Source organism: Bombina bombina, chromosome 3 (assembly GCF_027579735.1).
Source record: "Bombina bombina isolate aBomBom1 chromosome 3, aBomBom1.pri, whole genome shotgun sequence".
Taxonomy (NCBI): Eukaryota; Metazoa; Chordata; class Amphibia; order Anura; family Bombinatoridae; genus Bombina; species Bombina bombina.
Window position 1 is genome coordinate 412,148,030 of NC_069501.1, and position 26,708 is coordinate 412,174,737.

Consider the following 26,708-nt stretch of genomic DNA (forward strand, 5'->3'; position numbering starts at 1 on the left):
TTATAAACAATACTGTATGTGGTGTGTGTGATTTATAAACAATACCGTATAAACTGTATGTGGTGTGTGTGATTTATAAACAATACCGTCTGTGGTGTGTGTGATTTATAAACAATACCGTATGTGGTGTGTGTGATTTATAAACAATACTGTATGTGGTGTGTGTAATTTATAAACAATACTGTATGTGGGCTGTGGGATTTATAAACAATACTGTATGTGGTGTGTGTGATTTATAAACAATACTGTATGTGGGCTGTGGGATTTATAAACAATACTGCATGTGGTGTGTGTGATTTATAAACAATACTGTATGTGGGTTGTGTGATTTATAAACAAAACTGTATGTGGTGTGTGTGATTTATAAACAATACTGTATGTGGTGTGTGTGATTTATAAACAATACTGTATGTGGGTTGTGTGATTTATAAACAATACTGTATGTGGGTTGTGTGATTTATAAACAATACTGTATGTGGTGTGTGTGATTTATAAACAATACCGTATGTGGTGTGTGTGATTTATAAACAATACCATATGTGGGCTGTGGGATTTATAAACAATACTGTATGTGGTGTGTGTGATTTATAAACAATACTGTATGTGGTGTGTGTGATTTATAAACAAAACTGTATGTGGTGTGTGTGTGATTTATAAACAATACTGTATGTGGTGTGTGTTATTTATAAACAATACTGTATGTCGGGTTGTGTGATTTATAAAAAATACTGTATGTGGGTTGTGTGATTTATAAACAATACTGTATGTGGGTGTGTGTGATTTATGAACAATACCGTATGTGGTGTGTGTGATTTATAAACAATACTGTATGTGGTGTGTGTTTGATTTATAAACAATACCATATGTGGTGTGTGTGATTTATAAACAATACTGTATGTGGTGTGTGTGATTTATAAACAATACTGTATGTGGTGTGTGTGATTTATAAACAATACTGTATGTGGTGTGTGTGATTTATAAACAATACAGTATGTGGTGTGTGTGATTTATAAACAATACAGTATGTGGTGTGTGTGATTTATAAACAATACTGTATGCAGGTTGTGTGATTTATAAACAATACTGTATGTGGTGTGTGTGATTTATAAACAATACTGTATGTGGTGTGTGTGATTTATAAACAATACTGTATGTGGGTTGTGTGATTTATAAACAATACTGTATGTGGGTTGTGTTATTTATAAACAATACTGTATGTGGTGTGTGTGATTTATAAACAATACTGTATGTGGTGTGTGTGATTTATAAACAATACCGTATGTGGTGTGTGTGATTTATAAACAATACCGTATGTGGTGTGTGATATATAAACAATACTGTATGTGGGTTGTGTGATTTATAAACAATACTGTATGTGGTGTGTGTGATTTATAAACAAAACTGTATGTGGTGTATGTGATTTATAAACAATACTGTATGTGGTGTGTGTGATTTATAAACAATACTGTATGTGGTGTGTGTGATTTATAAACAATACTGTATGTGGTGTGTGTGAATAACTGTACTGCACTCTGTAGTTTTTTTAATAACAGCACTCCCAAAGGCAGGACATGCTGTCATCTGAGATATCATTGCAGAAAATGCAGCAAGTATACAGACAGAATGAAACACATGCAAGAACTCTTAGTGCTTTTGTTTTACAGCGCTGCTTTTTAAAATGTTCCTTAAAGGGACAGTATACACCAATTTTCATTTAACTGCATGTAATAGACACTACTATAAAGAATAATATGCACAGATACTGATATAAAAATGCAGTATAAAACCATTTAAAAATGTACTTAGAAGCTCCCAGTTTAGCTCTGTTGAAAAGGTACTGGAACACCCACTACAAGTAGTTCTATAGCAAAAAAAGCAGACACTCCCCCTCCCCCTTCCTCTGCATATGAAAAGACTCTTACACAAACAGGAGCTAGCTGGAGTAGGTATACATTAGTATTCTAAAGCTTTGGGGCTTTTATATACAGGTAGCCCTCAGTTTACGCCGGGGTTAGGTTCCAGGAGGAATTTTTGTAAATCGAAACAGTTGTAAATTGAAACCCAGTTTATAATGAAAGTCAATGGGAAGTGAGGAGGTTAGGTACCAGGCCCCACTCAAAATTGTCATAAGTAACACCTAATACATTATTTTTAAAGCTTTGAAATGAAGACTTTAAATGCTAAACAGCATTATAAACCTAATAATATAGATTGTATCATCATCAAACTAAGTTTAATGAACAAAAACATTTGCTAACAGCACCTATTTAAATAATCACACAACAGACTTCAGAATCATCATCATCAAACTAAGTTTAATAAACAAAAAGGTTTTTTTTCCTTGCATTTTTCTGCAATCAGTTTTCTGCATTGTTATCATGTTAGATAATATTGAGTCTGCACCTATTCTATGCATTTCAATCTGCAGTGATTAAGCAGTTAGGCACCCTCACCTCAGGCTGCTGGACAGGAAGATAATAGGGAAGTGGCAGCTAAAACTTGTTGCTCGATAGCTAATGTCTGCTCTGTGTACACAGATCATTTTCAGGCTGTTAAGTTGCATAACTTTGCTGCAAAACAAGCGGACAGCTCCACCTACTGGCTATTTTAATTAGTGCACTTTGCTTTCCAAAGCTTTTCAAAAGAAGTCACATGACTGAAAAAAAGGTTGTTATTCTGAAACGGCGCAAATTGAATCTCAGATCTGTTCTGATTTAGATTGAAATTTGACACTTTACCATATTCCTCAAATTCTCGCAATGTTTCTGGAAGTGATATAAGTGGGTGGGATATGGACAACAAAACATCGTCAGCATATAATGATAATTTGTGTTTTTGTTCTCCTATTCTAATTCCTGATATCAATGCATTTTCCTAATCTTCTGAACTAATACTTCGATTGTGAGTGCGAATAGCAGTGGGGAAAGTGGACACCCCTGTTGGGTCCCGATAGATATGCTAAAAGGTTCTGAGAGAATATTATTTATTTTCAACCTGTGCTGACGGTTCTGTATACAAGGAGAAGACCTTATGTATAAATGATGCCCAAATTTCATCTTTGACAGGACTGCTTTCAGAAAATTCCAGCTGACCCTGTCAAAGGTTTTTTCTGCATCGGTGGAAAACAATATAATCAGTATTTTGTTATTCTGAGCATAATTCACTAATAGCGAAGCCTTTATAGTATTATCTCTAGCCTCTCGGCCAGGTACAAAACCTACTTGGTCTGGTGAGATTAATTTCGGGAGGAATTTATTTTATCTGGTGGATAGGATCTTTGCAAAAAAAAATTATATCAACATTGAGGAGCGAGATGGGCCCACAATTTTCAGGTTGATCTGCTCTTTTCCCAGGTTTTGGGATAGTAGAAATGTGAGCAGACAGCATGGCAAAGGGACAGCCCTGTGATTCTTCCAATGAATTGAATAAAGAAGATAATGTGGTGCCAATATTGTTTTTAAGAGTTTGTAATATTTGGTACCAAACCCATCAGGACAAGGACTCTTGCCTGATGTTAGATTTTCAATAGTCTTTAGGACTTCCTCAGCAGATATGGGAGCTTCTAGCTCGTCCGCTTCTTCTCGCGTCAGTGAGGGAAGTGTGACTTTGTCTAAGTACTGTTTAATGTCCGAAGGAATTGTTTGTTCGCAGAGGTCCCCCGAACGGTGTTCGGAAGGCTCTCAGGTTGTATAAGTTGTGGTAGTAGATCTGAAGGACCTCTGCTGTAGCTGGGCTATCAGTGCATTAAGTGTTGTTTTGGCATAAGCAATTGGTTTTAAACTCCTTAAGTGACAGATATTTTATAACAATGCTCTGCCTTTAAGATCCAACCATATTAATTTTTCAGATGAAATTTACATTTTAGAAATTTTTATAAAAAATCAAATAAAACTATAGCAAATATCAATTCTGATAGTTTAGACAGACTTGTGAAGTATAAAATAAATGTAGATAACTTTATCTTGAATCACAGGCTGTATATACAGGGAGTGCAGAATTATTAGGGCAAGTTGTATTTTTGAGGATTAATTTTATTATTGAACAACAACCATGTTCTCAATGAACCCAAAAAACTCATTAATATCAAAGCTGAATAGTTTTGGAAGTAGTTTTTAGTTTGTTTTTAGTTATAGCTATTTTAGGGGGATATCTGTGTGTGCAGGTGACTATTACTATGCATAATTATTAGGCAACTTAACAAAAAACAAATATATACCCATTTCAATTATTTATTTTTACCAGTGAAACCAATATAACATCTCAACATTCACAAAATATACATTTCTGACATTCAAAAACAAAACAAAAACAAATCAGTGACCAATATAGGCCACCTTTCTTTGCAAGGACACTCAAAAGCCTGCCATCCATGGATTCTGTCAGTGTTTTGATCTGTTCACCATCAACATTGCGTGCAGCAGCAACCACAGCCTCCCAGACACTGTTCAGAGAGGTGTTACTATTTTCCCTCCTTGTAAATCTCACATTTGATGATGGACCACAGGTTCTCAATGGGGTTCAGATCAGGTGAACAAGGAGGCCATGTCATTAGATTTTCTTCTTTTATACCCTTTCTTGCCAGCCACGCTGTGGAGTACTTGGACGTGTGTGATGGAGCATTGTCCTGCATGAAAATCATGTTTTTCTTGAAGGATGCAGACTTCTTCCTGTACCACTGCTTGAAGAAGGTGTCTTCCAGAAACTGGCAGTAGGACTGGGAGTTGAGCTTGACTCCATCCTCAACCCGAAAAGGCCCCCACAAGCTCATCTTTGATGATACCAGCCCAAACCAGTACTCCACCTCCACCTTGCTGGCGTCTGAGTCGGACTGGAGCTCTCTGCCCTTTACCAATCCAGCCACGGGCCCATCCATCTGGCCCATCAAGACTCACTCTCATTTCATTCAGTCCATAAAACCTTAGAAAAATCAGTCTTGAGATATTTCTTGGCCCAGTCTTGACGTTTCAGCTTGTGTGTCTTGTTCAGTGGTGGTCGTCTTTCAGCCTTTCTTACCTTGGCCATGTCTCTGAGTATTGCACACCTTGTGCTTTTGGGCACTCCAGTGATGTTGCAGCTCTGAAATATGGCCAAACTGGTGGCAAGTGGCATCTTGGCAGCTGCATGCTTGACTTTTCCTCAGTTCATGGGCAGTTATTTTGCGCCTTGGTTTTTTCCACAGAGATGCACATCACCTAATATGCTTAATTGGTAGTAGGCTTTCGAGGCCTATACAGCTTGGAGTAAGACAACATGCATAAAGAGGATGATGTGGTCAAAATACTCATTTGCCTAATAATTCTGCACTCCCTGTATATATATATATATATATAGTATATATTATATATATATATATATACCATTCAGTACAGCAATAATACTTTACATACCCTGTAAAAACGTCTCTAACAAACTTCAGGTTTTCCATTAGTCTGACGGAGCACTAGGAGGAAGAGAGAGTATCTTACCTTTGCCAGGCTTTGCTATTAGTGAACTGTGGAAGACAGGCTGGGTAAACATGCTGGCTGTCACATCGGTGCAAGGAGAGAAAGGTCTGTGGAGAGACTTTAGAGAGACAGTGCATAGCGCAGCACACAGAGCAGGGTGAGCCCTGCAACCTGCATTGATACACACATGTTGCTGCTGGATTATTTAAATTATGAGCAGTGTATCTGTTCCAGCAGCAACTACTTTATGGGAAACAGGCAAATTGTAGATGCAGTGTTGTGTGACATTTATGCCGACACTGTCAAATGCTACTTCATTGCGTGTCATCCCTGCCTGGTTACCAAAGCAGTATCTCAGTTTTCCCATCCCTGGAAACAACCCTGAGCAAAGTAATTGCTCCACTGCTCCAGGCTTACTGAAGGGTGCAGGTCTGCTCATCTGCTATGCTGCTTGAAAGTAAGGCTCTAAGAAATCCTGCGCTCTGAAATAGCGCTCTACTTCACCTGCTGTGAAGAGAGGTATGGAGTGGATTCACTAGGGATTGGTGTCACCCCTCCCCAGGGTGTCACCCGGTGTGGTCCACAACCCCCGAACCCCCCTAGTGACACCACTGGCACCAGCAATTTTTCCAAGCGCCTGTTAACACTCATTTTACAAGTTGAAAGTAAAACATTTTAACGTGAGCAAACCCAACGTGTGCTAACTAAAGGACTTCGGATAATGCAACCATGTAAACTTATTGGTTCAGAACCTGAGTTACACTTGCTTATTGGTAAATGTAGCCACCAATAAGCAAGCACTATCCAGGGTGCTGAACCTAAAATGGGCCAGCTCATAAGCTTTAAATTCCAGCTTTTTAATTAAAGATAGCAAGAGAACGAAGAAAAAATGATAGTAGGAGTAAATTAGAAAGTTGCTTAAAAATGCTGCTCTATCTGTATAATTAAAGGGTTAGCAAACCCCAAAAATGTTATTGTTTAAAAAGATAGATAATCTCTTTATTTAGCATTCCCTAGTTTTGAATAACCAACACTGTTATAGAAATATACTTTTTATCTCTGTAATTACCTTGTATCTAAGCTTCTGCAGACTTGCCTCCTTATCTCAGATCTTTTGACCGACTGGCATTTTATGCAAATAGTGCTGACTCTTAAATAACTTCATGTGCATGAGCACAATGTTAATTATATTAAACACGATGAACTAACACCCTCTAGCTGTGAAAAACTGTCAAAATGTATTCAAATTAGAGGGAGCCTTCAAGGGCTTAGAAACTAGCATATGAGCCTGCTAGGTTAAGCTTTCAACTAAGAATACCAAGAGAACAAGCAAATTTTATGATAAAAGTAAATTAGAAAGTTGTTTAAAATGACATGCCATATCTGAATCATGAAAGTTTAATTTGGACTTTACTATCCCTAAATTAAAGGGAAAAAAAATGGGTTTAGTTTCCTTTAAATAGGCATGAAGCCCATATTTTTTCCTTTCTTGATTCAGATAGTACATGCAATTTTTAACATCTTTCTAATGTACTTCTATTTTCAAAAATTTCTTGGTATCCCTTGCTGAATAGCATACCTAGGTAGGCTCAGGATCTGCAATGCACTACTGGGAGCTAGCTGCTAATTGATGGCTGCACAAACATGCCTCTTGTCATTAGCTCACTCAGGCCTAGATTTAGAGTTCGGCGGTAGCCGTCAAAACCAGCGTTAGAGGCTCCTAACGCTGGTTTTGGCCGCCCGCTGGTATTTGGAGTCAGTGATTAAAGGGTCTAACGCTCACTTTACAGCCGCGACTTTTCCATACCGCAGATCCCCCTACGCCATTTGCGTAGCCTATCTTTTCAATGGGATCTTTCTAACGCCGGTATTTAGAGTCGTGTCTGCAGTGAGCGTTGAGCTCTAACGACAAGATTCCAGCCGCCTGAAAATAGCAGGAGTAAGAGCTTTCTGGCTAACGCCGGTTTATAAAGCTCTTAACTACTGTACCCTAAAGTACACTAACACCCATAAACTACCTATGTACCCCTAAACCGAGCTCCCCCCACATCGCCGCCACTCGATTAAAAATTTTAACCCCTAATCTTCCGACCGCCACCTACGTTATACTTATGTACCCCTAATCTGCTGCCCCTAACCCCGCCGACCCCGATATTACATTTATTAACCCCGAACCTGCCCCCCACAACGTCACCCGCCAGCTACTTAAATAATTAACCCCTAATCTTCCGACCGCAAAGCGCCGCCACCTACGTTATCCCTATGTACCCCTAATCTGCTACCCCTAACACCGCCGACCCCTATATTATATTTATTATCCCCTAATCTGCCCCCCTCAACGTCGCCGACACCTGCCTACACTTATTAACCCCTAATCTGCAGAGCGGACCGCACCGCTACTATAATAAAGTTATTAACCCCTAACCCGCCTCACTAACCCTATCATAAATAGTATTAACCCCTAATCTGCCCTCCCTAACATCGCCGACACCTACCTTTCAATTATTAACCCCTAATCTTCCGATCGGAGCTCACCGCTATTCTAATAAATGTATTAACCCCTAAAGCTAAGTCTAACCCTAACACTAACACCCCCCTAACTTAATATAATTTTAATCTAACGAAATAAATTAACTCTTATTAAATAAATTAATCCTATTTAAAGCTAAATACTTACCTGTAAAATAAATCCTAATATAGCTACAATATAAATTATAATTATATTATAGCTATTTTAGGATTAATATTTATTTTACAGGCAACTTGGTATTTATTTTAACTAGGTACAATAGCTATTAAATAGTTAAGAACTATTTAATAGTTACCTAGTTAAAATAATAACAAATTTACCTGTAAAATAAATCCTAACCTAAGATATAATTAAACCTAACACTACCCTATCAATAAAATAATTAAATAAACTACCTACAATTACCTACAATTAACCTAACACTACACTATCAATAAATAAATTAAACACAATTCCTACAAATAAATACAATTAAATAAACTAGCTAAAGTACAAAAATAAAAAAGAACTAAGTTACAGAAAATAAAAAAAATATTTACAAACATAAGAAAATATTACAACAATTTTAAACTAATTACACCTACTCTAAGCCCCCTAATAAAATAACAAAGCCCCCCAAAATAAAAAATTCCCTACCCTATTCTAAATTAAAAAGTTACAAGCTCTTTTACCTTACCAGCCCTGAACAGGGCCCTTTGCGGGGCATGCCCCAAGAAGTTCAGCTCTTTTGCCTGTAAAAGAAAACATACAATACCCCCCCCCCAACATTACAACCCACCACCCACATACCCCTAATCTAACCCAAACCACCCTTAAATAAACCTAACACTAAGGCCCCTGAAGATCTTCCTACCTTGTCTTCACCATACCATGGTTCACCGATCCGTCCTGGCTCCGATATCTTCATCCAACCCAAGCGGGGGCTAGACATCCACTGAAGAAGTCCAGAAGAGGGTCAAAGTCTTCCTCCTATCCGGCAAGAAGAGGACATCCGGACCGGCAAACATCTTCTCCAAGCGGCATCTTCTATCTTCTTCCATCCGGTGCGGAGCGGGTCCATCTTGAAGCAGGCGACGCGGATCCATCCTCTTCTTCCGATGTCTCCGACGAATGGACGGTTCCTTTAAGGGACGTCATCCAAGATGGCGTCCCTCGAATTCCGATTGGCTGATAGGATTCTATCAGCCAATCGGAATTAAGGTAGGAATTTTCTGATTGGCTGATGGAATCAGCCAATCAGAATCTAGTTCAATCCGATTGGCCGATCCAATCAGCAATCAGATTGAGCTCGCATTCTATTGGCTGATCGGAACAGCCAATAGAATGCGAGCTCAATCTGATTGGCTGATTGGATCAGCCAATCGGATTGAACTTGATTCTGATTGGCTGATTCCATCAGCCAATCAGAAAATTCCTACCTTAATTCCGATTGGCTGATAGAATCCTATCAGCCAATCGGAATTCGAGGGACGCCATCTTGGATGACGTCCCTTAAAGGAACCGTCATTCGTCGGGAGACATCGGAAGAAGAGGATGGATCCGCGTCGCCTGCTTCAAAGATGGACCCGCTCCGCACCGGATGGAAGAAGATAGAAGATGCCGCTTGGAGAAGATGTTTGCCGGTCCGGATGTCCTCTTCTTGCCGGATAGGAGGAAGACTTTGGACCCTCTTCTGGACTTCTTCAGTGGATGTCTAGCCCCGCTTGGGTTGGATGAAGATATCGGAGCCAGGAGGATCGGTGAACCTGGTATGGTGAAGACAAGGTAGGAAGATCTTCAGGGGCTTAGTGTTAGGTTTATTTAAGGGTGGTTTGGGTTAGATTAGGGGTATGTGGGGTGGTGGGTTGTAATGTTGGGGGGGGGGGTATTGTATGTTTTCTTTTACAGGCAAAAGAGCTGAAACTTCTTGGGGCATGCCCGCAAAGGGCCCTGTTCAGGGCTGGTAAGGTAAAGAGCTTGTAACTTTTTAAATTTAGAATAGGGTAGGGAATTTTTTATTTTGGGGGCTTGTTATTTTATTAGGGGGCTTAGAGTAGGTGTAATTAGTTTAAAATTGTTGTAATATTTTTCTTATGTTTGTAAATATTTTTTTATTTTCTGTAACTTAGTTCTTTTTTATACTTTAGCTAGTTTATTTAATTGTATTTATTTGTAGCAATTGTATTTAATTTATTTATTGATAGTGTAGTGTTAGGTTAATTGTAGGTAATTGTAGGTAGTTTATTTAATTATTTTATTGATAGGGTAGTGTTAGGTTTAATTATATCTTCGGTTAGGATTTATTTTACAGGTAATTTTGTATTTATTTTAACTAGGTAACTATTAAATAGGTATTCAACTATTAATAGCTATTGTACCTGGTTAAAATAAATACCAAGTTGCCTGTAAAATAAATATTAATCCTAAAATAGCTAAAATATAATTATAATTTATATTGTAGCTATATTAGGGTTTATTTTACAGGTAAGTATTTAGCTTTAAATAGGATTAATTTATTTAATAAGAGTTAATTTATTTCGTTATATGTCAAATTATATTAAGTTAGGGGGGTGTTAGTGTTAGGGTTAGACTTAGCTTTAGGGGTTAATACATTTATTAGAATAGCGGTGAGCTACGATCGGAAGATTAGGGGTTAATAATTGAAGGTAGGTGTCGGCGATGTTAGGGAGGGCAGATTAGGGGTTAATACTATTTATGATAGGGTTAGTGAGACGGATTAGGGGTTAATAACTTTATTATAGTAGCGCTCAGGTCCGCTCGGCAGATTAGGGGTTAATAAGTGTAGGCAGGTGTCGGCGACGTTGTGGGGGGCAGATTAGGGGTTAATAAATATAACATAGGGGGTCGGCGATGTTAGGGCAGCAGATTAGGGTACATAAGGAAAACGTAGGTTGCGGCGGTTTACGGAGCGGAAGATTAGGGGTTAAAACTGTAATGCAGGGGTCAGCGATAGCCGGGGGGCGGCAGATTAGGGGTTAATAAGTGTAAGGTTAGGGGTGTTTAGACTCGGGGTACATGTTAGGGGTGTTAGGTGCAGACGTAGGAAGTGTTTCCCCATAGGAAAACAATGGGGCTGCGTTAGGAGTGAACGCTGCTTTTTTGCAGGTGTTTTAGGTTTTTTTTTCAGCTCAAACAGCCCCATTGTTTCTATGGGAGAATCGTGCACGAGCACGTTTTTGAGGCCGGCCGCGTCCGTAAGCAACTCTGGTATCGAGAGTTGCATTTGCGGTAAAAATGCCCTACGCTCCCTTTTTTGGAGCCTAACGCAGCATTTGTTTTAACTCTCGATACCAGAGTTAAATTTATGGTGCGGCCCAGAAAAAAGCACCGCGGAGGTTAACAGCCCTTTTACCGCCGAACTCTAAATCTAGGCCTCAGTGTGATCAGCAAGGTCCCAGTAGTCTATTGTTGCTCCTTTAACAAAGGATACCAAAATAATTAAGTAAGTTTGGTAATAGAAATAAATAGGAAAGTTGTTTAAATGTGTATGCCCTTTCTGAATCATGAAAAAAATATTTTGTGTTTTATGTCCCTTTAAGGGATAAAGGCCTATTGTGTGGCTCCCAGAATATAATAACTTAACCATAAACCAATAAGACAAAAAAACATGAATACAAGAGAAAGAAGACCGTGTACTGGGCACATTTATAAAACTTTCAAATATAACCAAACAAAAAAACATTTCAGAACCCAGGGGAGCGTCAAGTGAGACCCTATACTCCTCATCACTACCAATGGTCTATAGCCACATGAGCTGCAATGGAGGACATTCTGCCTAAGAGTCAATGAGGTTATCAGGAGTTTCCAGGCACACACACAAAAAGAAGGGGCGCTTCAGTAGCATTCTGCCCCCCCTTGCACTTTGTCCATTTGCTCCACCTCAACCTCGCTGTTGTAATGGAAACAGGCTATGACCTCCCGCAGCTACAGTGTAATGAAAATATACCAACCTTTAAGGGTACAAGCCGCCACCAGGCCATGAAACCAGCTAAGTGTGATGAATAGAAAAACTACCACCATGGTGTTATACAGCTAGCTCAAATAACCCTATCCCTACAATGGTAAATAAAGAGCAAACAACAGTCACCAGAGAACAAATGGAGAGAAGCAGCTTCAAGCCTGTTACTGAGCCCTAAATGGTAGGCCGTAACACCCACAAGACTGCAACATATTGTTCCAGTCTTGTACTTTTCACCTTTTTACTCTTTACTCTTCCTCAGGCCTTAACCCTTAAGTTGTTCCTAGCCTATATGGCTCTACACAATGGCCTCTAGTTATCAAGCCGTCAACTGCAAATACGCTGGAATTACGCAGCGTATTTGTGGCGAGGCTGATTCGCCGTAGTTATCAAGCCCTACAGCCCGGCAAAAGTAGAATTTAGTGATGTAACCTACGATCCGCCGGACTCAGTCCCACACAGATCGATGGTTACGCTACTACAGATGTTCCGAACGCAAGTTAGGCAAAATCTGACTACTTTTGGTAGTTATCAAATACCTACCAGGTACGCTCGCCACTATTCCGGGCCAGCGTACCTGGTTTTCAATCCGCCGCCCTGGAGGCGGCGGATCCCATAGGAATCAATGGGAGTCTGACAGCAGCGAGAGCTCATGTTCGCTGCTGTCCGATATCCCATTGATTCCTATGGGAAGTGTCTGCACCTAACACCCTAACATGGACCCCGAGTCTAAACACCCCTAATCTGCCCCCCCCCTACACCGCCGCCACCTACTTTATACTTATTAACCCCTAAACCGCCGCTCCCGGACCCCTCCGCAACTAAATAAACTTATTAACCCCTAAACCGCCGCTCCCGGACCCCGCCGCAACTATAATAAATATATTAAACCCCTTTAACAAAGGATACCAAAATAATTAAGTAAGTTTGGTAATAGAAATAAATAGGAAAGTTGGTTTAAATGTGTATGCCCTTTCTGAATCATGAAAAAAATATTTTGTGTTTTATGTCCCTTTAAGGGATAAAGGCCTATTGTGTGGCTCCCCAGAATATAATAACTTAACCATAAACCAATAAGACAAAAAAACATGAATACAAGAGAAAGAAGGACCGTGTACTGGGCACATTTATAAACTTTCAAATATAACCAAACAAAAAAACATTTCAGAACCCAGGGGAGCGTCAAGTGAGACCCTATACTCCTCATCACTAACCAATGGTCTATAGCCACATGAGCTGCAATGGAGGACATTCCTCCTAAGAGTCAATGAGGTTATCAGGAGTTTCCAGCCCACACACAAAAAGAAGGGGCGCTTCAGTAGCATTCTGCCCCCCTTGCACTTTGTCCATTTGCTCCACTCAACCTCGCTGTTGTAATGGAAACAGGCTATGACCTCCCGCAGCTACAGTGTAATGAAAATATACCAACCTTTAAGGGTACAAGCCGCCCACCAGGCCATGAAACCAGCTAAGTGTGATGAATAGAAAAACTACCACCATGGTGTTATACAGCTAGCTCAATAACCCTATCCCTGCAATGGTAAATAAGAGCAAACAACAGCTCACCAGAGAACAAAATGGAGAAGCAGCTTCAAGCCTGTTACTGAGCCCTAAATGGTAGGCCCCGTAACACCCACAAGACTGCAACATATTGTTCCAGTCTTGTACTTTTCACCTTTTTACTCTTTACTCTTCCTCAGGCCTTAACCCTTAAGTTGTTCCTAGCCTATATGGCTCTACACAAGGCCTCTAGTTATCAAGCCGTCAACTGCAATACGCTGGAATTCCGTAGCGTATTGTGGCGAGGCTGATTCTCCTTAGTTATCAAGCCCTACAGCCCGGCAAAAGTAGGAATTTAGTGATGTAACCTACGATCGCCGGACTCAGTCCCACACAGATCGATGGTTACGCTACTACAGATGTTCCGAACGCAAGTTAGGCAAAATCTGACTAACTTTTGGTAGTTATCAAATACCTACCAGGTACGCTCGCCACTATTCCGGGCCAGCGTACCTGGTTTTCAATCCGCCGCCCTGGAGGCGGCGGGATCCCATAGGAATCAATGGGAGTCTGACAGCAGCGAGAGCTCATGTTCGCTGCTGTCCGATATCCCATTGATTCCTATGGGAAGTGTCTGCACCTAACACCCTAACATGGACCCCGAGTCTAAAACACCCCTAATCTGCCCCCCCCCTACACCGCCGCACCTACTTTATACTTATTAACCCCTAAACCGCCGCTCCCGGACCCCCGCCGCAACTAAAAAAACTTATTAACCCCTAAACCGCGCTCCCAGACCCCGCCGCAACTATAATAAATATATTAACCCCTAAACCGCCGCTCCCGGACCCGCCGCAACTATAATAAATATATTAACCCCTAAACCGCCGCTCCCGGACCCTGCCGCAACTATAATAAATATATTAACCCCTAATCTGCCGACCCTATACCGCCGCTACCTATCTTAAATTTATTAACCCCTATCCTGCCCCCCTATACCGCTGCCACTAAATTAAACTTATTAACCCCTAAACCTAAGTCTAACCCTAACACCCCCCTAACTTAAATATTATTTAAATAAATCGAAATAAAACTTACTATTATTAACTAAATTATTCCTATTTAAAAATAAATACTTACCGGTAAAATAAACCCTAAGATAGCTACAATATAACTAATAATTATTGTAGCTATTTTCGGGTTTATATTTATTTTACAGGCAACTTTGTATTTATTTTAACCAGGTACAATAGTTATTAAATAGTTATTAACTATTTAATAACTACCTAGTTAAAATAAAGACAAATATACCTGTAAAATAAATCCTAACCTAAGTTACAATTAAACCTAACACTACACTATCATTAAATTAATTAAATAAATTAACTACAATTACCTAAAATTAAATTAAATTAAATAAACTAAACTATAGTAAAAAAAAAAAAAAACACTAAAATTACAGGAAAAAAAAATACAAGACGTTTAAACTAATTACACCTAATCTAAGCCCCTAATAAAATAATAAAGCCCCCCAAAATAAAAAAATGCCCTACCCTATTCTAAATTACAAAGTAATAAGCTCTTTTACCTGCTTTTTGCGGGGCATTGCCCCAAAGTAATCAGCTCTTTTACCTGTAAAAAAAAATACAACCCCTCCAACAGTTAAAACCCACCACCCACATACCCCCTACTCTAACCCACCCAAACCCCCCTTAAAAAAACCTAACACTAACCCCTGAAGATCTCCCTACCTTGAGTCGTCTTCACTCAGCCGAGCGAATTCTTCATCCAAGCGGGGCAAAGAAGAGGTCCTCCATCCGGTAGAAGTCTTCATCCAAGCGGTGTCTTCTATCTTCATCCACCGCCGGCTCCATCTTCCAGACCTCCGACGCGGAACATCCTGCTGGCCCAATGGACTAACGACGAACGAAGGTTCCAATTGGCTGATAGGATTCTATCAGCCAATCGGAAATTAAGGTAGGAAAAATCCGAATAGCTGATTCAATCAGCCAATCGGATTGGCCTCGCATTCTATTGGCTGATCGGAACAGCCAATAGAATGCAAGGTCAATCCGATTGGCTGATTGAATCAGCCAATCGGATTTTTCCTACCTTAATTCTGATTGGCTGATAGAATCCTATCAGCCAATTGGAATTCGAGGGACGCCATCTTGGATGACGTCCCTTAAAGGAACCTTCATTCGCCGTTAGTCCGTCGGGCCAGCAGGATGTTCCGCGTCGGGAGGTCTGGAAGATGGAGCCGCGGTTGGATGAAGATAGAAGACCCCGCTTGGTTGAAGACTTCCTACCAGATGGAGGACCTCTTCTGCCCCGCTTGATGAAGACTTTGGCCGGATGGAGGACCTCTACTTGCCCCGCTTTGGATGAAGAATTCGGCTCAGCTGAGTGAAGACGACTCAAGGTAGGGAGATCTTCAGGGGGTTAGTGTTGGTTTTTTTAAGGGGGGTTTGGGTGGGTTAGAGTAGGGGTATGTGGGTGGTGGGTTTTAATGTTGGGGGGTGTATTTTTTTTTACAGGTAAAAGAGCTGATTACTTTGGGGCAATGCCCCGCAAAAAGCCCTTTTAAGGGCTGGTAAAAGAGCTGATTGCTTTGTAATTTAGAATAGGGTAGGGCATTTTTTTATTTTGGGGGGCTTTATTATTTTATTAGGGGGCTTAGATTAGGTGTAATTAGTTTAAACGTCTTGTATTTTTTTTCCCTGTAATTTTGTGTTTGTTTATTTTTGTACTATAGTTTAGTTTATTTAATTTAATTTAATTTTAGGTAATTGTAGTTAATTTATTTAATTAATTTAATGATAGTGTAGTGTTAGGTTTAATTGTAACTTAGGTTAGGATTTATTTTACAGGTAATTTTGTAAGTATTTTAGCTAGGTAGTTATTAAATAGTTAATAACTATTTAATAACTATGTACCTGGTTAAAATAAATACAAAGTTGCCTGTAAAATAAAAATAAATCCTAAAATAGCTACAATATTATTATTAATTATATTGTAGCTATCTTAGGGTTTATTTTACAGGTAAGTATTTATTTTAAATAGGAATAATTTAGTTAATAATAGTAAGTTTTATTTAGATTTATTAAAATAATATTAAAGTTAAGGGGGTGTTAGTGTTAGACTTAGGTTTAGGGGTTAATAAGTTTAATATAGGTGGCGGCGGGGTCCGGGAGCGGCGGTTTAGGAGTTAAACATTTAATTTCGTTGCGCCGGGGTCCAGGAGCGGCGGTTTACGGGTTAATGAGTTTAATGTAAGTGGCGGCGGTGTAGTGGGGGGCAGGATAGGGGTTAATAAATGTAATGTAGGTGGCGGTGTGCTCCGGTTGCGGTGGTATAGGGGTTAATACATTTATTAGAGTTGCGGCGGGGTCCGGGATCCGCAGGATAGGGGTTAATAACTTTAATATAGGTGGCGGCGGTATAGGGGGCGGCAGATTAGGGGTTAATAGGTATAATGTAGGTGGCGGCAGGGTCCGGGAGCGGTGGTTTAGGGGTTAATACATTTATTAGAGTTGCGGCGGGGTCCAGGAGCAGCGGTTTAGGGGTAATAACTTTATTTAGTTGCGGGGGGCTCCGGGAGCGGCGGTTTAGGGGGTAAAAAAGTGTAGTTTAGTGTGGGTGCTTAGTGACAGGCTAGCAAGAAAGCTGCCAAGAAGCCGATGAGCAGCGAGATCGATGATTGTTAGTTAACAACAGTCCGCTGCTCATTGCATCGTACTTGGTGCGCGGCTTCTTGACAGCTTTCTTGATAACTTTGGCGAACGTATTCAGGTCCGCGGCAGTGATGGTAGGCGAGCTTAGGCGAGCGTATTGGGCAGGCGAATGCAGGAAAGTAGATGGCTTCATAACTGGAGGCCAATATGTTTACATTTTTTAATAGCCCACCAAAAAAGCAATTGTACTTATTAACATGCTTTAACATTAATGTAGCCAAAATAGGTTTTCAATTAGCTAAGACTGGGATAATTTGCTTAAAAAAGCCTGTATTAGAATACCAATGTCAAATTGTCCCCATGAAATTTATAGAGGTGTTATGGAACGGATTTCGTATTCAAAAGCTTGCAGTTTGTCAAATATATCAAGGTTTGCAAATGGATTGGAATGTCATAGAATCTGAGAACCTTGTAAAAAAGCAATACAAGACACTTTGCACAGGAATTCCCACTGGAATGGGGATATTAAACAAAACTGTTAAACAAGCAAAATCATCTAAGGAGTATAATCATTTCTGCTATTGTGAGTCCCAACACACTTTAAAAGGCTATTGTACAACTGAGACTGCCCTTAGCTCTTTTGGCCTCTGTGACACTGCTCTTTCCTGGCTTCACTCCTATCTTTCTCACATATCTTTTTCTGTGTCATTTTTCCGGCGACTCCTCCTCTCCAATGCCTCTGTCTATTGAAGTACCTCAATGATCTGTTCTGAGTCCTCTACTCTTCTCCATTTATACTTCTTCGCTGGGTAAACTTATCAACACCCCCCACTGCTGTGTTCACCAATCTTCAGGATATGAATCCGCTTGCAGTCTTAGTGTGGAGGAGTAGTGAGTAATGACTGGAGTATTCATCTGTGGGAGAGCCTTTTGGGTTATACTGTGTATGGTAATGAACTGTTTTGCCCATCATTCTATGGATGTTTGAAAACGTAATCAATCCGCTCTCTCACTCTACCTCTCTCATGGTGGATACCCCACACTTGGCTGTCATTATTTGGAGTTCTGTGGTGATGCTGTATGTGTTCATATGCTCCAGGCTGGTTTGAGCAACTGACCGACTGCTTTGCAATATCAGTGCCATGCTGCTTTATTTATTTGCAACTGCTACTAATTGTTATCTTCAAGCACTGTGACTGGTGCTTTCATCTTGCAACTAACTTTTTTGCATTCATATGTGGATTTACAACTGTTGCTGCTTTACTTGATACAGCTTACACCTAATTTTCATCTGCATCAGGACACTTATTGCCGGCTTAGGCTATGTTTTGGAGATGAATGAATGAGGGGCCCATGTGTTTGTCTGTTCTATGTGTGTTTCTGTGTTGTTTTCTAATATCCATTACGGATTTATAGTGTAATTTTGCTTTTTTCTTTGTGTATTTTTTATTAAATTAAATCATTATTTGTCCTAATTTAAGGTGATTGCTTTCCCCCTGGTCTTTCTGGTTATATCTTATACCGGTATAACCACTTTCTTCTATACATGATTTATGAATATTGTTTTACCAGGTAGCGTATCCCTATAACTTTAATTATTTTAAGTAAAACTGTTAATTTGAGAAATGGTTGTGCTCACTCATTTGTTCTCCTTTTTTTTTTGGTATAAACTTATCAACAGTTATGGCTTCAAATATCACCTCTTTGCTGATCACACTCATATCTAACTCTCCACCCCTGCTCTCTCTCCCTTTGTCCTCTCTCATGTCAGCAGCTGCTTATCGGCTTATCTCTAAGCTCCTTCTTATCCCCCCTCAAGCTCTACGCTAACTTCTGACTTCTCTATCCCTGTTGACAGCATCACCATTTTCCCATCGCCCCAAGTCTGCTGCCTCAGAGTTACACTTGACTCAAATCTATCCTTCGTACCCCATATCCAATCGCTTTCTACATCCTGCCGCAACAATCTATGCAATATTTCCAAGATTCGCCCTTTTCTTAACGCTAACACCACAAAGCAAATAATCAACTCCCTTGTTATTTCCTGACTTGACTACTGCAATAACCTACTTACTGGCCTTCCTCTTTCTTGCCTCTCCCCCCCTTCAATCCATCCTTAATGCCTCTGCCAGGCTGATCCACCTTTCCTGTCGCTCTGTATCTGCTGCACCTCTCTGCGAGTGCCTTCATTGGCTCCCCATTCGCAGCATAATTAAATTCAAAATTTTCACTCTTGCATACAAAGCACTCACCAACACCGCTCCCCTCTACTTATCCTCTCTAATAAACAAGTATACTCCAGCCCGCCCACTAAGATCCAACAATGACCTGCTCCTTGCATCTGCGACTATCACCTCTTCTCATGCTAGACTGCAGGACTTCTATCGTGCAGCACCTACCCTCTGGAGCACTCTTCCTCGTGCAGTCAGACTTTGTCCTAATCTTTCTTCCTTTAAATGCTCCTTGAAGACTTTTCTGTTCAGGGAAGCCTACCACCCAACTCAATAATATTTCACTTACCTAACAACATTTCCCTCATCTAACTCTGGATTAACATCTTTCTCAATCTTGCAGTCCTCATCTCCTGTTTCTCAACCTCCTACCCTTCTAGATTGTAAGTTCCCACGGGAATAGGGGCCTCAATTCCTCCTGTATGTGTTTGTAAATTTTGTCCTGTCTCTTACAAGTTTTATATTATTGTTTTATTTAAATGAACTGTATCCATGGACAGCGCTGCGGAATATGATGGTGCTTCATAAATAAAGTATAATAATAAAATAATAATGCTAAAAAAAAAAAATCACAGGTAAATGTCCTTTATTGTAAATACATTTCTCTCTTTCTCTCTCTCTCTCTCTCTCTCTCTCTCTCTCTCTCCCTCCCTCTCCCTCTCTCTATTTCTCTCTCTCTCTCTCTCTATATATATATATATATATATATATATATATACATATATCTGTATATACCTATGCCTGTATATCTATGCCGATCATTGGTTGATTTAACTTGGAACTTTTGGGGCCAATCTAGTATCGGTAGCTGGCCGAATCGTACTTGGGCTCTGGTTAGTTCCCTGGAAACCTGTGGGAGAATGTGTTCCTGCTTCACTCTGCTTCTACGAGTCAGCTGAGGTGCTCCAAAGTCTCAGTCTGCCAATTATTGCACTGGCTGTGCAACTGGGTTTGTGAGTACATTTGAGCTTCATATACTTGCTTTATCTCAGTGTCCTTACGGTATTATACTAGGCGCCTCTATTTCTCATCCTTCTTATAGTATTTGTTGTATCACCTTGACATCTTCACAAGAGAGCAGCCTCCATCGTTTTCAGCACGTTCAACACTTACTGGATTTTAATTGTATATTGTTAAGACACTTGGAAGAATCATTTCCCCGGTTTTTTGGGGTGGATAATTGATGAACACTTTTGAGGATATGACTGAGTCACGAATCATTTACTCACATTTTATTTTATTTATTATATTTTATATTTTTTATTATTATTTTTTATGATATATCACCTTTGACACTGCTTTATATTTTTTATTTGGCACTTAGTATTTTTCTGGCGCACCTTCTTATTCTAGTCTATTTTGGACTATATTTTTCTGATTACATATATAGATATTGATATGTATTTTACATGAACATTATCAGAAATATATATATATATTTAATAAAAGAAAGTAATTCTTTTTTCTATCTGCGTTTTGCGCATCGGATTTCGCAATTTAGATATAACATGGACGGGTTAGCGCACATGAAAACTTAGTAATCTTAAGGTGCATTATTAAAATATTAAATATTTAAAAAATTAATAAAACTAATAACAATTATTAAACATACTGTAATAAATTCTAAATAATCCATAGAATATATCTATATTTTTTACAGTATGTTTAATCATTTTTATTAATTGTAAAATTATTTATATTTAATATTTCAATAACTTACCTTAAGATTACTAAGTTTTCATAATAAACTTTTTATTATTAATTATATATATTTCTATATATAAATATATATGATAATGTTCGTGTAAAAGAGATAGCTCTACCTATATAACTATAGGAATAGATAAACAGGTATAGGTCTAAACAGATATTAATAAGAAATATGTATTTACAATAAAAAGGGAAATTTTTCTGAAAGTGAAGAACATTGGAATTTGAATTATGTAATACACAGTAAAACACATAAATACATAGGGGCCGATTTATCAAGGGTCGAATGGCCCCTGATGCACCTGTTTCCTCGCGAGAAACAGCGGTTATGAAGCAGCGGTCTTAAGATCGCTGCTCCTTAACTGGTCCGCTGCCTCTGAGGCTGCGGACATCAATCCGCCCAATCCTATACGATCGGGTTGATTGTCACCCCCTGACTGGCCGCAAATCTGCAGGGGGCGGCATTGCACAAGCAGTTCACCAGCGATGTCTGTCGTACATGATACGCTACATTGTATCATGTCGGATAGACATTGATAAATCGGCCCCCTAGAAACATATATATAAATTATATATGTACATTGTAGCCCTTTTGCAGTCAAATACCTGAAAATATTTTTATTCACTATTAATATTTAATAATGTGCTTCTGTATGTAGTGTAAATATTTTACATTCCAATGTTCTTCACATAATAGAAAATGTTCTATGTATTTTGAAATAGATATTCCTATATATATCTTGTGTATATCTATACCTAATATAATCATAATATATATAGGTAAAGATATACATTTTACCAAAAATCCATCAGATACATATAGAAATGTTTATTTAAGATTAAATTGAACATATTCTTCTATGTGAAGAACATTGGTAAGGGAAACATTCATAATTCATGAGCGCACTTGAATAATACTTGATCAGGTTAGTACTCGAGTATGGGTGTTAGTTTTTTTTTAGTTTTCACTCTTTATTGAAGTCTATGGGGGAATACTCTAACGTGGTCGTGTTATTCTAAGTTCCACTTTGCTCGCATCAGATTTTCACTCTCACGCTTTTAACTTTCAACTCATACTAGGAGCGCAACCCGATGTGCGCAAAAAACCTCCATCTAAAGAAGTTAATGCGTGAACGGGTGAGCTATATTGAGCTCTGCTCTTAATCTAGCCCAGAATTACATTATTCGAATGATATTGGTAAATAGTAAAGAAGCCGAAAAAAGGCGATTTTATTTAAAAGATTTTGACCATCAAACTATAAAAGATTGTAATTAACTTAGGTGGGACACCCTTCTGCACACCTGCACCCCCACTGATTCCTGGCAGAAGGCCATTCTACTGACAAAAAAGACCCTACACTGCATAACAATGTTCGAGACTTATTACAAAGTCATCTCCCACTGGTATTTAGTCCCCACTCGATTGTCTAAAATATATACAGGAACTTCGCCTCTGTGCTGGAGAGGCTGTGGCCTACAAGGCAGCATGTTGCACATCTGGTGGGAGTGCCCCAAAATTAGACCCCTCTGGGAGAAAGGACTCTGTACCCTCACTGACTTTGGCGTCAGGATGCCTGGTGGCCCGGCCCTCCTCCATCTGGGCCTCCATAACTTCCCAAAACATCAAAGCCTTCTTGGTGTGTATTTAATGTCTTCTATCAAAACCAATATAGCCCGGGTTTGGAAAAGGGAATTCTCCCCTAAATGTGAAGACATTGTAAACACGATGGCTTTTTTGTATAGCATGGAAAAGGCCATATACCTTGATCTTAACAAATCTGATTTGTTTGAAATGGCCTGGGCTGACTGGAAAGATAAGTACGACACCTTATGGTGCCCACCCGCCACAACACAGGACGCCCCACCTAATGCTTAGTGTAGCACCCACCCACTCTGCCTACAGGTCCGTACTGTTAGGCGCTTCAGCTGTAATATGTTCCCTTATCAGTGACTCGATAAATACAGTAGTCGCTTACTATCAAGGACTATACTTTTTTGACCTGTACATCTAGCCCTACTTGAACGCACTGACTTTATTATTAATTATTATCTAGCAGACTGTCTTTAACAGTTCCGTCTCTAATGTTATGGATTGTACCCGCTACCCGCGGTTCCGATCTATAACATATATTCTAGTGACGAAATCGGGCACATCACGTGATGGGAAACCACCATTTGATTGGCCCAAGGCTCCACTCTCTTTATTGGCTAGACCCAATGTGCCTATTCTCATACGCATGCGTTCTCGCTATGTAATGATCTATAGACGAACGCACACGCATGCGCAGACTGCATTAAGAAACGCCGACATATTATCCCCACATATCAAGTCAACTACTTTGTTATTACTTTATCTAGTAATACAAAATATATATACATCTATATAATACATTTCGTGTATGATATAATAGCAAATAATAATTATCATTAACATGACAATATTGTGATCATCAATTATAGGTAGAATATTTTTAGCGCTAGTGTTGACAATGCTCAGAGCGATTGGTATAACCAACGCCCATAGATGGAACCCAGCCAATAGCTATTCTCACTCATAGGATCACATTATCCTATCACGTAATCACATTCACTTGCGCTTAGCTTGGAGCCGAATAGGTCTCCAGGTACCTATGGTAACGCTACAGACATGCGCACTAGCTTCACATGCACGCCAGTTAGAAAGTCAAACTGGCGTTTTGAATAAAGTAAGCGATTTAGCTTTGAAATTAATGCACAAGCTTGGTCTATCTCGATTCACTCCCTAGTAGGAATATTCCTCATCACAAAAGGGTAATGTTATTGCATCTATAATTTAGATTAAGATAAATCAATGGCCTTAATACCAATGCCTGTTTGAGTACTATTAACACAAAGTGTATCACTTCTCTACTAGGGATCACAATGGGGCAATGCCGTTTGAGAATGATCTGTTAGAAATTATAAAATAAGGAACTGTGTAGAAATAACTAAAGTGTTTAATCTATATATGTTTAGCTTATATATTGTATATAATGAATTTTGATTGATGACTAATTTATCCATCACAAGTTACAATTGTTTTTGGTTTGCTTCACAAAAAAACATGCAAATTGTTTTTATATATATTTGTATTGTATAAACCATCTGTGATGAATTTAAGCATTGTATGTTACAATGTATATTTATATTGTGTGATTTAGAACATACAAATTGGGTATATGTAGACATTGTTGTTGTCAAAATATTTCTGCAGCTAGGATACTAATGATGTCATAGACCACACCCACAACAAGTGGTGTCAATTGTGGTAATTAGTTGGGTTAGGTATATAAAGCAAGTGTTTGTAAATTAGTACTAGGCCATATAGGCACTTTTGTTTTTGCTTGTATCTCCACTACAGAACCATACCATTTTGCCCTAGAGGTCGGTCTGCTGGGTGACTGTGATTGATCCCAGACTGCTCCTGCTGCACTAACTGAAGTGCTCCCTAGATTGTGAGTTAATATTGACACCACTAGAATATATCTACCCCGCTGAACATACAATATTGGGCCATGTGGCGCATCTGTCTTTTTATGTTTTGTAGAATATGTTCCCTCCCCCCATTCCCCTCCACCTCTCCCAAATATGTGCCTTACCCCCCCTTCCTTCCCAAAGTGCTTTATAGTGCAACCACTGGTTCTCTCACCACTAAATAGCATGTCCCTTACATTTGACCTGAGACATGATGAGAACAACTAGACTTGACTTTCAATGTGCAAATTATATTTCCTCTAGGACCCTCGGGTTCCGATACCTTATTGAATCTGTATCTGTGAGGAGGTCCTGCGAGTCCCCAATTGTTATGTTATTTTCTGAAAACCACAAATAAAATACTTTGGGAAAAAAAAAGATTGTAATTAAGGCCTATGTTTTATACTTTTTTATCATTAGTAACTAACGTGCAGTATTGTGAGCAATATAAGTAAGGTTATATACTTTGCATTATCTTTCTGGGATTTTTTCTGCAAAAAAACAACCTGTTTACATTTTTTTTTTTTTTTCTTACTCACACTTTATTTGCGCCCACACAAACCTCCTGTATTTTCATGTTATTATCATTTTCTTGCCATATTGAAAGTTGTGGGAGTGGCTAGAATTCTGCTTGCTGGGACATAGGAATGCAAGAACTCCTACAGCCTCAAGGTCTCGAGCACTGTTAGCAAATATGTAGGTTACAGGCAGCAAAGGTGAACTTTACAACGTTCAGGGCAGGGTTTATGATAGTCACATGACTTGTTACATAGATGAAAACTAAAATAAATAGCTGCAAAGTAAAGTCCTTACATATAATGGTTAATGAGGATAAGTCAAGCCACTTCTTAAATTCATGCAATGTGCTGACATTGCAAAGGTGGAAAATATATGTGACACGTGTAATGAACTTACAGGGACATTATGGTAACAAACTGCATGATATAATCTGACCATGTAATTTTAGCACTGCATGGGGTTATCATTCACTGTAATAGCCCTTTAAATTGACAATTAAATATTTTTTTGTTGCATTCATACAAGGACATTTTAACCCTTTCAGTGCAGAGGATTATGTGGTCATTGCCCACCCCATGCTCTGAGCACAGATGGTGACCACATGTCATCATTCTGGGGTTCCCCTTTTTTAGTTGGATCCTGGGGACTCCCTGCACTGCAGTCAGGAAAGGAAGTCTCCTTCCCCCATCACTGACTGCAGTGGAAAATCCCTGTGACTGACACATCACATACATATATGATGACTTCACAGGGGACAAGGAAGTTCTCTGCAGCACACTGGTTGACCCAATGTGTTTAGCTAGCTCCCAGTAGTACTTCCCTGCTCCTGAGCCTACATAGGTCTACTCTAAATGGAAAACATTGGGTGAGCCAGTAACAAGAGGCATATATGTGCAGTCACCAGGCACCAGTTATTTCTCAGTCATGCATTGCTGCTCCTGAGCCTATCTAAGTTTGCTTTTCAACAAAGGATACATAGAGATCAAAGCACATTTGATTATAGAAATAAATTGGAAATTTGTTAAAAACTGCACAGTCCATCTATCTGAATCATGTTTCTTCCTACACAGTATAAAAAAACCACGCTATATATAAACTGCCTTTTAATCTACAGAACAGGGAAGACCTCTCTGCTAAATCAGTATGTGCACAAATGGTTCTTGAATGATTATCGGAACACTCTCGGAGCCCATATTCTCTCCAAAACCATTCAACAGGACAACAATATCTTAAAGCTGCAGGTGAGATGTCTCAACTTCATATATACATATTGTACAACTGTCAATTTCCTAAAAAAATTTATTTTATTATTTTTAAAGAGACATTGTAATTCATAAATGACAGGCTCTAATTTGATAATTCATGTAATTTTTGCATTATTGATTCAGCCTAAGGGGTAGATTTATTAACTGTAGCGGATGTCCGCCCGACATCGCTAAATGCCGACAGCATACACTGTCGGCATTTAACATTGCACAAGCTTTTCTAGTGAAATGCTTGTGCAATGCTGCCCCCTGCACATTCACAGCCAATCGCTAGCAGGGGGTGTCAATCATCCCGATCGTATCTGATTGGGATGATTGCTGTCCGTCACCTCACAGGTGGTGGACGAGTTAAGGAGCAGCGGTCTTACGACCACTGCTTCTTAAC

At 39.3% G+C, this 26,708-nt stretch overlaps 1 protein-coding gene across 2 annotated transcripts in view; it reads left to right on the forward strand.

Moving 5' to 3' along the window:
* Nucleotides 1-26,708, forward strand: part of RAB7B (RAB7B, member RAS oncogene family) — a 168,010-nt gene that overhangs the window by 111,238 nt on the left and 30,064 nt on the right. For both annotated transcript variants that reach the window (XM_053706602.1, XM_053706603.1), the window contains one exon: nucleotides 26,173-26,299. In XM_053706602.1, the coding sequence (XP_053562577.1) occupies nucleotides 26,173-26,299 (127 nt within the window). The remainder of the gene's footprint in view (nucleotides 1-26,172; nucleotides 26,300-26,708) is intronic.